At 57.9% G+C, this 12333-nt stretch overlaps 1 protein-coding gene across 5 annotated transcripts in view; it reads right to left on the minus strand.

Annotated features, from left to right (window-relative positions):
- KDM4B (lysine demethylase 4B) overlaps positions 1–12333 on the minus strand; it is a 140156-nt gene that overhangs the window by 97543 nt on the left and 30280 nt on the right. For all 5 annotated transcript variants that reach the window (XM_060094405.1, XM_060094404.1, XM_060094403.1 and 2 more), the window contains exon 3: positions 1674–1839. In XM_060094405.1, the coding sequence (XP_059950388.1) occupies positions 1674–1814 (141 nt within the window). In that variant the 5' untranslated portion in view covers positions 1815–1839. The remainder of the gene's footprint in view (positions 1–1673; positions 1840–12333) is intronic.

Genomic DNA, 12333 nt, shown 5'->3' on the forward strand with positions numbered 1-12333 from the left:
CAAATGCGGAGTGAGGTGAGGGACAGGACACGTTCCAGATGAAGGGAGGGCCCCCCACGCCCAGCCCCACGGGCACCAGGCCTCAGAGTCCCCCGCACCGCCCCCAGCTGGGGCACCTGAGGGAAAGGGGCACCTGACAACCAACCCCAGCCAATCGGTCCAGCCCAGAGGGAGGCTCCGAACCTGCAAGAACCCAGGCCCGGGGCTTCCAGAGCCACAGACCTCGATGAGAAGGTTCTGCTGGGTGTGTGCTATCATGGGGCCCAAGGAACGAAAACCAAGGAGAGGGGACAGGAGGGACGATGTCGCAGACCCACCTCTCTCCTCATCTGCACAGCTGAGATTAAAGGCATGGATGTCACACAGCCAACCAAACCCGGCAGGGGAGGTGGGCAGAGGAAGGCCAGCACACCTGTCCCCTCACTGCAGACACCGTCTGGGGGACAGACCACCGTGACCCGCAGCCCAACACCACCCACCACCTGCTTCCGTCCAGCCACAGAGCTGACGCCGGCATTCTTTCTGTTTTTTTTTTTTTTTTCATTTTTTGAAAAAAAATTTTTTAATTCTTTTTGACTTTTTAAAATTTTACTTATTTATTTATTTTTTGGCCACCCCACATGGCTTGTGGGATCCTAGTACCACAACCAGGGATCGATCCCAGGCCCTCAGCAGTGAAAGTGCAGAGCCCTCTCCACTAAACCACCAGGGAATTCCTTTTTAAAAAATTTTAAATGGTTGAGGGAAAATAACAAATGAAGACTTTCAGGATAGGTGAAAATTCTACGAAATGCATATTTCGGTGTCTATAAATCAGGTTTCATGTGCTCACAGCCATGGTTGTGGGGTTATGGGTCATCCCCCGCCACAGAGTTGAGTGGTGGCCACAGACAGTCCAGCCCAAGAAGCTGAAAATATTTACTATCTGGCTCTTTGCAGAAAAGGCTTAGCGACCCCCAGCTTAAATAATAGAGGGCTGGGTATTAGATAAAGTGCCGGTCATACAGAAAGCAACTAGAACAACCCAAATCAGGTGACGAATCTCCCAGATTATGTGGTGAGCAGACCCTCACACACACAGGTTCACGTGCACATGAAGAAACTCGGCACCCGTCCCCAAGGTCTGTTCCCCGCACAGAAGAGGCGTAGGCAGGCATGCAATCTGCCGGTGTTCACACACGCACACACGCACGTGCACGTCCGTGTGTGATGCTCCGTGAAAAGAGACACGAGGAATCAGTGCTGTGCCGCTCCAGGCAGAGGAGCCGGGGTCAGGGTGGGTGAAGGGGGCACTCATTCTCCCTCCTACCCTGTCGCAATGCTTGAACTCGCTTCATACGTGCGTTACAGTCTCAAAAAAATGTGTTTTAAGTAGGAATATAAAGGCAAAATGTAAGCCCTCCCCGGCACCGACTCCCCTGGGACCCCCCTGACAGGGTGAGACAGCTGCTGGTCCCACCATGATGCTCTGTGTCCCACCCAGGATCAGCGCCCTCGGGGACCCCGGTGCCCAGAACTGTGCCTGACTTGGGGAAAGAACATATGTTCATGGATAAATTAGGTCAGAGGGGCTCAATGAGCAGATTAATGGGTGCCTCTCGGGCCCCTTGCCCCTGGGTGGGCACAGGGCAGGGGCCGGGGAGAGCTGCACGGGGGCCTGGGGCATCACCCACCTTGGCCAGGCCCGCCCGGTGGGCCCCCTGGGACTCGATGTAGGCCACGTATTTGTTGAAGTCCTTAAACTCCTCCATCGTTGGGCGAAACGTCATGATTTTACAACTCGGGTTCTGGGCCCCGTGATCCTCGGACCCCATGGCTGCAGTGGAGAGACGGCCACACCTGCAAGGGAGACAAGAGAGTATCAGCACCTCCACCACCGCCATGGGCCGGTTCCCTTCTCCCCAGGAGGCGCCCAAACCACCCGGCCCCGAGGACAGAGGCCATGCAGCCGAGCAGGGCCAAGGGGACCCTGGGGGCCACTGCATCACTCACTCTGGCACAAAAGACCAAATGACTGCAATGAATTACTAACAGAGGTAGCCCGTTCTAAGAGCCCATGCGATGCTGGAGGCCAGAGCACCCATTTCAAACAAGGGGCCTCATCCAGATTCACTGGCATTGACCTCACAGCTGGAATCCAGAGGCAGAAGCATGGGAGGGGCTGGGAAGGTGAGTGAGGTCCTGTGTGTCTCCTCCTCAGGCGGGGCCGCACAAGCAGGGGAGCAGTGTGTGGGTCCCTCCAGCACTGGCCCGGCTGCTGTCAGCGAACCCAGGCCCCAGAGACCCACGGGCTGCCCGAGGCCGGGACCTGGAACCAGGAGAGCAGGAGGTCCGGCCAGAGAGGCTCGTTTCCCGCCGTGTCACCCTAGGCTATAACCACACCTGGCCAATCCAGCACAGAGCGTGGCACAGAGCGTGGTGGGGATCAGGCTCCTCTAGGGGACAAGGCTGCAGGCTGGAGAGGCCCCCACCCGTCCCAAGAGTTACGAGAGTTAGGGGGGCCCAGCGGGGTGGCTGGTGACCCACCCCAATGAGGAAGAGGCTTGGGGGACAGACTCTGGGGAAGGGTCCCTACTGGGACAAGAGGAGACCAGACTCCCTCCAGGACTGGAAAGAGGTCAGAACCCAAGTGCACGCAGACCCAGAACTTGGAGGACAATTAACCAAGGCCACCTCCCCCCACCCCAAAGTGAGCTGGGGAGTGAGAAAGGTAGGAAGCCCGCCAGACGGGGAAGTAGAGAGTGGGGGGGGTCCATGTCGCCAAGACGCAGCCACTAGCTCCCCAAAGGCGCTCCCCCGGTGGGCGCTAGAGGGCAGCACGAGCCCGGGAACGGGAGCCGAGGCGAGCAGTTGCCTGGGACAGACCTGGAGGCCCAGGCAGATACTAGACCAGGTCCAGGTCCTGCCCTCAACCACCCCATGCCTGGGCGCACAGGGCAGCGGGTCGGCAGCTAAGGCCACACTCTGAAGGTCACACTCACGGCTGGACTGCTGAGGACCCCGGAGGTCCTGGCACACACGGGGTCACCACTGCATCCGGGCTGGGACCCCTGGGCCCCTCCGCCCTGTGCACAGGAACCTGTGTCACTCCTCCTCGCAGGGCAACCGAAGCCGCGGTCCACGGGACAGGCCACGGGTGCCCGGGACCGTGTGACAACAGCTCTGAGGGGGATCACAGGGAACCACCGAGGTCACACGGGTTTATAAAGGGGAAGGGTCATCACAAACCCCCCTGCGGACCAGCAGGCACCAGAGGGCCCAGGCCGCGGCCAGGCTGACCAGCCCTCAGTTTGGACCACCACGCCGTCCCCCACCTGCTCCCCACCCCACAGCTGGGGCCTGGCGCCTGACTCCCCACCTGAGCCCCCAGAAGCCAGCTGCCCTCTCCCCTCCAGCCCAGACCCAGCCACACGGGGCTCACCTGGGGCCTCCTGAAGGAGCTCAAGGCCCCAGGGGGACAGGCCCAACCCCGATGATCTGGGAACATGGGTGTGGACCTGAGCTGGGCTAAGGGCTGTGGAGGGAGGCACAGGGGCGTAGGGAGGGAGGCCTCCCGGGGCAGGGACCTGGGACAGGACACAGCGGGGACAGGACAGACGACCGGCCACAGCCATCGCTCGCCAGCCTTCCTCGTGTGCCTGCCACCCGAGCCGCCCCGTCCTGTCAACCCCACCTCCCCACCCGCCCAGATTCCCTGCACCCATCGCCCCTGCCCGCACAGAGCAGCGGAGGGGGTCCCTGCTGCCCACCCATCTTGCATGGCCATCAAATCCGTCCTCTGAGGCCTGCAGCCGGAACACGATCACCAGGGTCTCAGCTCCTTGTCCCAAGCCCCCGACAGCCGGGCAAAGGGCCAGAGGCCAGCTCCGCAGCCCACCACAGATGGTGCCCAGATTCGGAAGCGGTGGACACATCAGCGCTTAACAGCCCCGGCCCTGTTCTCCACATTTTATGTGGGTGGTGTGTCCACTCTGCACAGTTCACGAAGGGGCGTCGCGTGCCTGGAAGCCCGGCTCTGCTGCGACCACGCCAGTCTCCCAACACACCGCCACCCGCTGTGGGTGACGGGCACCAGGACCACCCGCAACAGCAACTCTCCTCTTGGCCAGGCCGGTCCCAGCAGGGGAGGAGGACACAGGCTCCCCCTCAAGGCCAGCTGTGTCACCACGAGAGAAGCCCACCCTGCCACGAGTGCTGCCCCCTGCCCTCCCACAAGGCATTGTTGGTGGGAAATGAGGAGAGGCAGGACACCCGTCTCCCCCCAAGACCAGCCTGTCCTGGGCAGGGGCGGGGCAGCCCCGGGGTCCTGCCCACACGAGTTCTCTCGCCCATTAAACATAACTGCAGGAGCGCTTTTTCCATGGGGGGCAGGGGGAGCAAGCAGGTGATATGACAGCGGGTAGAGTTTCCTGCACTGCACCTGGCAAGATATGCTTCTCCAATCACCGCTGTCATCCAGATTCAGCTCAGCAGTGGGTCATGTGCGGTTTTCTTTTTCTTTTTTTTTTTTTGTCTTATTCGTGCCGGTTGCAGTAAAGTTTTTAGTAGGTAAATATAAAGAAGAAAATTAAAATGGTTTATAATCCCAACACTCCATAACCCTTGACACGTTTTTTGAAGGAGGCAAATAAAACTCAAACGTGCACATACTTAAAAAATAACAAAAGGAATGTGCTCTTTACCAGACAGTGCCGCACCCAAAATGCGAGGTTCTAACGACTTCATCGTAAAAAGACAAACAGCACAATTAAAAAGTGGGCCAACGACTTGAATAGACATTTCTCCAAAGAGAAGACTCAAACGGCCAGTAAGCACGTGAAAAGATGCTTGAGGCGATCAGCCATCAGAGGAACGCAAATCTAGAGTGACACACACCTCCCCCAACTGGGGCACCTAGAGTGAAAAAGCAGATAACAACAAGTGTTGGTGAGAAACTGGAACCCTGACTCCCACCTGGGGGGAACGTAAAATGGGGCAGCCCCCCAAAAAGTTAAACATGGAACTGACCACACAAGCCAGCAATCTCACTCCTAGGTATACACCCAAGAGAAATGAAAACATACGTCCACACAAAAACTTGTACACAAATGTTCACAGCAGCATGATTCACAACAGCCAAAAGGTGGAAACAACCCGAGTGTCCATCAAAAGATGATGGTACACAAACTGGTCCCTCCACACATGGGCACATCACTCAGCCACGGAAGGGAGAGAAGCCCTGACGTGATCACTACAACATGGATGGACCCTGAGAACACGATGCTCAGCGAGAGAAGCCAGACACAGGAGGCCACCGTAGGCTAAGAGGTCTGGGTTTCTTTATGGAGTGATGGAAGTGTTCCAAAGTTGATTGTGGTGAAGGCTGCAGGACTCTGAATTCGCTAAACACTTTGGAATCGTGCGCTGTAAGTGGGAGACCTGGTTGGCGGGTGGATTCTATCTCAATACAGCTGCTACCCCCAGAAAGGAAACAGAGATTAGGGTAGGGGAGGAGGAAAGAAGAAAGTTCTGCACTTGCCAAAAAATAATAATAATAAATAAACAAAACCTCCGGCTGCCTGGCAGCGTGGGCGCCTGGAGCCTTCAACTCCTCAGCCCACAGAAGGGCTCCCCCAGAGCCAAGCCCCCACCCCATGAGAGACGGAGGACACCCCGCAGCCCAGCCACAGAGGAGGCGTCTGCTGGGTTCCTTCTCTAACAGGAAGTGCGGCCTCCAGAGACACTTGGTGGGTCCCTGTCCCCGCCCCCGCCCCGGCCCAGCCCTTGAAGCCTCTAACAGGAAAGAGAGCGTCCCTTTCTTCCCACTCCTGATTCTGAGGCTGAGAGCAGGCATGCCTATAGGCTGCAACCACTGAATTACACATTCTAAATGGATGGAACTGTCTGCTTTGTGAATTACCTCTCAATAAAGCGATGATTTTTCTCAAGTCCTGTGTTCGGGGAGGCCCTACACGCCTTGGCCTTCCTGGCCTGATGCTCGCCCAGCCCTTGCAGCCCGCAGCCTGGGACTGATGAGCATGATCACGCGTGGAGGGGCGGTTCCCCAGCTGTCCTGGACGGCTCCTCCTCACCCAGAGACAGGTGACAGGAGGGGTCCACCCACTCTCTGGGTCCCAACGAATGAGTCCGGCCCAGAGAGGCCCTCCTGGGCTGCTGCACTGGCACCTCCCCCAGCGGCCTTCAAACTGGGGGACTCACGGGCTGGGCCGTGGGGGACACTGGCCACCCCCGTGGAGGCTACCACCCAACCTGTGCTGCAGCACGGTGACCAGGTGGGGGGTCTTTCCCGCCCCACCCTGACAGCTGCTCCTCTCGGGGGCAGAAGGCTCTCCAGATCTGGACTCCGGCCTGGGGCTGATGCCCGCCCGCCAGGAGCCCGACAGAGTGGGGTGCGCTGAGCCTGCGATCCTCGGTGGGGGGGTGAGAGACACCCCAAGGCGTGGGTCTCCCACAGCCGGGTGCACTCTGTCTGTCCATCTGTGAGCCAGAATTCAGAAATAAGATGACTGGTAAAGGACGCCATTTCCCCAACAGGCAGCCTCATCTTCCTGACTGAGGGGCTCTGGGGACTAAGGGTTTCTGAGGTCCAATGGCAGATGTTTTCCAGAAACTGGATGGCTGGAATCTGCAACTCTGGGGTTCTGACAAGAATACAGTATTCAACATGCGGGAAGGTGGGCTTCCCTGGTGGCGCAGTGGTTGAGAGTCCGCCCGGCGATGCAGGGGACACGGGTTCGTGCCCTGGTCTGGGAAGATCCCACATGCCGTGGAGCGGCTGGGCCTGTGAGCCATGGCCAAAAAAAAAAAAATATATGCGGGAAGGTACGTCCTCTGAAAAAAATGTCACCCTACTAAAAGCTTTACTCTGAGGGGTGCACTGTTTTTGCAAAGGATTCGGGGGCTCTCTGAGCACAAAGTGCCCTCAGTTCTTCTCTGCAGGGCCTGTGCCCCAGCCCCGGGGGGTGTCTCTCCCCCAGCTCTCTCCTCCCAGGCCCTCCCCTCCACCTGCCATCCGGTGAAGCCCCAAGCCTCCCCATGACTCCCAGCCAGCCCTCGGCCCTGCTCTCATCTCGGCCCAGTTCCTGCCACCACAGCCCAGTTCCCAACAGGAGACGATGACTGAGGGGCCCCTGAGCGGGCTCAGGCCCCAGGAGGAGCCAGCACCCCTCCACCAAGACTCAAGAGGAAACCCACCGTGAAGGCAGCACGGGAGCCCCCCAGCCCCTGTCCCCCGCCCCCGGGTGTGGGCCTGGCACTCCATCACCGTGTCCCGAGAACAGCTCATCAGGTGCCCTCATACAGGGAAAAGCTTGGCGGTAGAACGTCCTCCACTTCCTCCTTCTCTGCTGGGAGCACCCCCTACGGCCCAGGTTCCCTGCAAGCTGGGCATATGCTCCCTGATCACACGGAGCCTGAAGCCCAGGGGGCGCTCAGGGCAACTAGGGCTGCCCCACCGTACCCACTAGCCCCAGGTCAGAGAACCCTTTGTCCCCCCTGCCCCCTGGCCTGTGGAGCCCGATCGGCGTTGGGGGGGGTCATCGTGCTGGCCCCACGGAGCAGGAGATCCCGGGCCGGGGGGAGCACAGGCTCCAGGAGCAGCCCACGAAGGACACAAGGATGCCAGCCTTGATCTGGCTCCACCCCATGGAACTGGCTGGACTGAAACATCCACAGTGACGAGAGGGACGAAGCAGGCAGAGAGCCCAGAGCCAGGAAGGCGGGAGGCCAAGGTCAGAAGGGCCAACTGAGAAATGTGAGGACAAGAGACGTGAGGAGGCAGCTTGGCCGGACGGGGCTGTGTGGGCACGGGGTGGGGGTGGGGGGGCACGGATGCGTAGCCCCGCGCACAAGGCCAGGACCATGCTAACGTTTATCTGAGCGACGCCAACTCCGAAAGGCACAAAGGAAGAATCACCCGCAGCCCTGCACGTTCGTTCCCTACTGCTGCCGAACGAATCTCCACAAACCTAGTGGCTGAAACAGCACAACTTTATCTTCAAGTTCTGGAGGCCAGGAGTCCCTCCCGGATCTCAAGTGGGCTGTGCTCTTTCTGGAGGTTTCCTGCCTTTTCCAGCTTCTAGAGGCACGGCATCCCTGGCTCGAGGCCCCTTCCTGCATACTCACAGCATCTCCGGTCTCTCTCTGCCTCTCTTCTCTGACCACTGCTTCCATCACCACGTCCCCTTCTCTGACTCTGACCCCCCTGCCTCCCTCTTAGAAGGACCCCTGTGATGACACTGGACCGCCTGGCTAATCCAGGGTGAGCACCCATCTCCAGATCTTTAACTTCATCCCAGCTGCAGAGTCCCTCTCATGTCAGGGAGCATCTTCACAGGTTCCACAATTAGGGTGTGGGCACCTCAAGGAGCGCTGTTCCCTCTGCCTCAAAAGCCACGTGAAAAATCCATCACACAAAGAGATAAGTAACAGTCACCATGCCCCTCCCACCGGGGACCGCTGCTGTGAGATGCGTCCTGGAAAGACAAGCACATCTGCCTACTCGCTCAGACAAAAGCACAGTTTTGAGAAGAGGACGAAGGGGACCAAGCGATACCCAGTGGGCTGCAACATGACCCCCGCGTCCTCCCCACGACTCAGACATGCACAGCGCCCCAGAGCACAGAGCTTGGAGCCACCCTCTGGCCGCAGAGCTGACTCATGGGCACAGCCAGAGGGCCCAGTGATGCCGAAGGAGCCCTTTCTGGCCGCTCGCGCCCCAGACAACCTTGGCCTGCATCTTCACATTGATGCCAGTGCTCCCACGGGCCGACTCCCAGGTTAAGAGGCTCACACCTCGTCAGCCCCCAAGACAGTCGGCCGAGTTGTGGGGAGGAGCCAGGAGGCGTGAACCGCAAGCTGGGCTGCATGATGGCCTGGGGAGCCCCCGGGAGCCCCATCCCCAGGAGGCCTGAGCATGGGAAGGGCAGGCCCTGGGAATCCCCAGGGGCCCGGCTCGGCCCCATCCCCCCACACCGCCAGAGCCCCTTCGCTAATCCCAGAGCAAGCGTGCGACACCTGGGGACCGCGACAATCAGGGCCACGCTTTCGGAAGATGCCACAGGGCCCACAGTGCTGGCCACGGAAGCCTCAAGAAGCCACATGGGGCAAAGTCCCGTGAATATGGTGGTCTGAGTCACAACCTCGCGTGACTCTAAAATGACAGTGTCCTGGTTCAACACCCAATCCTTCCACCTAGGTACCCCCCAAACTGCAGAGAGAAAATGAATGAATAAATAGCAACATGTCCCCCGTGGTCGGGGGCCTTGCTCAAAACAGACGGAGGCAAACGAGGAACGTTTATCACGCCTCTCCTCCTAAAAACCGGCGCTAAAGCCACCTTCTTCTCTTGATCTTTAGTATACCTTTGAACTTTAAAGAAAAAAAGCTCTCTCTGTCACAACCCTCCTGGAGGAAGTGCCCACGGCGGGGCCGCCCACAGCCCATGACAGAGGCATCTTTTATTAGCCCGGAGACGTCACCTGTCTGTGCCCACAGATGCAAAACTGGGTGCTTTTTTCACCAAAAAAAAAAAGGCAGGAAAAAGCCACCAGACCTGAAAAAACAGGCCAAGCAATATGTTGAGGAGGAAGAAATCCTTACAATGAAGTAAATGAGCGAAAAAGCAAAGAACCGGGAGGGCGGGGGGGCAGGAAGAAGGCTGGGTGAGAAGCCCACCCACGGCCTGGGTCGGCCTTGCACTCTCCCTCCCGCGTGGAGCTATTCTGCTTGGAACTGAACCCACGTGTCTCCAGCTCAGATCCTGCTCCTAACGAGACAGGGTGGAGCGGGACCTGCTGGCAGAGGCTTCTTCACACACACAGGAACCCAACCACGGCGGCCAGGAGCGTGAAAGGCGAAGCGTGGAGCCACCACCTGACCCAGCCATCCCACCCCTAGGTGTCGACCCAAGGGAAACAAAACCACACGTCCACCAAGACACCTGAACGTTCACAGCAGCATCATTCATAAAACCCCAAAAGCGGAAACAACATGACCGCCCATCAACGGATGACAGATACACCAAAGGTGGTCCCTCCACACACGGGCGCATCACTCGGCCATGAAAAGGAGAGAAGCCCTGACACTCGCTACCACGTGGATGGAGCCTGAGAACACGATGCTCAGTGAGAGAAGCCAGACGGAGGAGGACACACAGGGTGTGATTCCAATGATGGGAAACGTCCAGAACAGGCCGATCCACAGACACAGAGAGTGGATTCCTGGTTGTCAGGGCCTGAGGGAGGGAGAGGGAGTGCCTGCTTAATGTACAGTGGTTTTGGGGAGTTGATAATGGTGTTCTGGAGTTAGATGGAGTTAGATGGTGGGGTGGCGGCACAGCTCTGTGAACGTACTAAAAACCACTAAATTGCATACTTTAATTAATTAACTAATTAATTTGTCTACTCCACTGTGCAGCTTATGAGATCTTAGTTCCCTGACCAGGGATTGAACCTGTGCCCAAGGCAGTGAAAGTGCGGAGTCATAACCACTGGGCCGCCAGGGAATTCCCTGAATTGTACACTTTGAGGTGTGACCATTATGGCATGTAATTACATCTCTATAAAACTTAATTTTTTTGAAGTCCAAGGCAGCCTGTTTGGGACCTGCCAGACCGCAGTCAACCTGTCCCGTTTGTCACGAGCACCCTGATCTCTGCGAACGCCCGAGGCCTTTTGGGGAAGGTGTCCGTGACCTCACTCATTTCCGTCTCCCACTCTTCCCCCAGCCCAGAACATTCTCACACCTTCCAGGGCTGGCGCTCAGTTTCTCCAGCTATAAAATGGGTTGATAGAGGGAGATGATTAGCATCCTTGTCAGGGATTACTAAAAAGTTAACTGCAGAGGGCGAGCTACGTACGCAGAACGTGTCGTGCAGATGGGGATACAAAGAGGATAACCGAGTTTCAGGGACTTGACTGTCTTGTAAGAAAGCATGAGCTTTAAGGGTAAAGCAACGCTTTGGGACACACAGTCAGAACTGACCATTTCTAAACCAGTCGACGAGGGCCTGGTCCACCCAGCCCCAGACAGTGACAAGCTGGCAGGGACTGGGGACGGCCCACCTACTCTGTGCAGGACCACATGGTAAACGTTTGCAGCTTTGCAGGCACGAGGCCTCTGTCACAACCACGCAATTCCACCACCGTGAGGAGGAAGGTGCAAGTGAACAGAAGCAGCTCTGCGCCGATAAGGCTTTAGTTACAAGAACACACAATGGGCCGAGTGGGCCGAGTGGTCCTCGGGCCGCAGCTTGCCGGCCCCGGACCCAGATGCCTGAAATCTCCCCTTTAAGGAACAAAACCTGCACTCCACCACTTGTAAAGGGGAACCTGAGCTCCACGGCCCAATTCCTGGGTTCCTAAATCGTGGCAGAACAGACAAGGCCATGTTCTAGTCCACACTGAGCCCTCATGAGCCTCGTGGCCCTGGGAGGAGGCTTCGTCCAAGGTCAACACTGAACACGAGCCCTTCTCGCCCAGCCAGCTTTCCTCGCTGTGGCCAAGAGCACGGGAACTGCTCGTCCCACACTGAGCGCCCCTCCACCCGGGTGCCCCTGCCCGTGGGTGCCAGCCACGAGGGGCTCAGGCTGCTCCCTCTTTTCTTACCAGTGACCCCCGCCGGGCTACCTCCAGAGGCCACCTCTGTGAACCCTCTGTCCCTGGTTAATTAGAAAAATCCAGGAGAAGGGGGACATCCTGGAGCTGAAACCCAGAAGCAGCTGGGTCATGGGATTCTTTTCAAAGCATTTAAAAATAATCCTCCAGGGTTTCCCTGGTGGTGCAGTGGTTAAGAACCCGCCTGCCAATGCAGGGGACACGGGTTCAAACCCTGGTCCGGGAAGATCTCACATGCCACGGAGCAACTAAGCCCGTGAGCCACAACTACTGGAGCCTGCGAGCCACAACTACTGAAGCCCGCGCACCTAGAGCCCGTGCTCCGCAACAAGAGAAGCCACCGCAATGAAGAGCCCACGCACCGCAACAAAGAGTAGTCCCTGCTCGCCTCAACTAGAGAAAGCCCGCGCGCAGCAACAAAGACCCAATGCAACCAAAAATAATTAATTAATTTTAAAAAATAATAATAATCCTCCATTTTTGAAGACCCTCCCCTCTCCCTGTGACTGATCATCATCTCCCGCAGGGTGTGAGGTGGGGTGAATATGCCCCTCGGTGAAGTCAGAAGTGGTGTCCTGCCCAGGGACACGATACAGATAGGGCAGCTCATCCTGGGCCATCCTGGAGTCCCCCCAAACCCACTATGGTTCTCAGGGCTTCTAGAAGTGAGGGATAGGTGTTCAGATGCCGAGAGGCCAGAGTGCAGACGCGGAGAGAA

Source organism: Mesoplodon densirostris, chromosome 3 (genome assembly GCF_025265405.1).
Source record: "Mesoplodon densirostris isolate mMesDen1 chromosome 3, mMesDen1 primary haplotype, whole genome shotgun sequence".
Classification (NCBI taxonomy): Eukaryota; Metazoa; Chordata; class Mammalia; order Artiodactyla; family Ziphiidae; genus Mesoplodon; species Mesoplodon densirostris.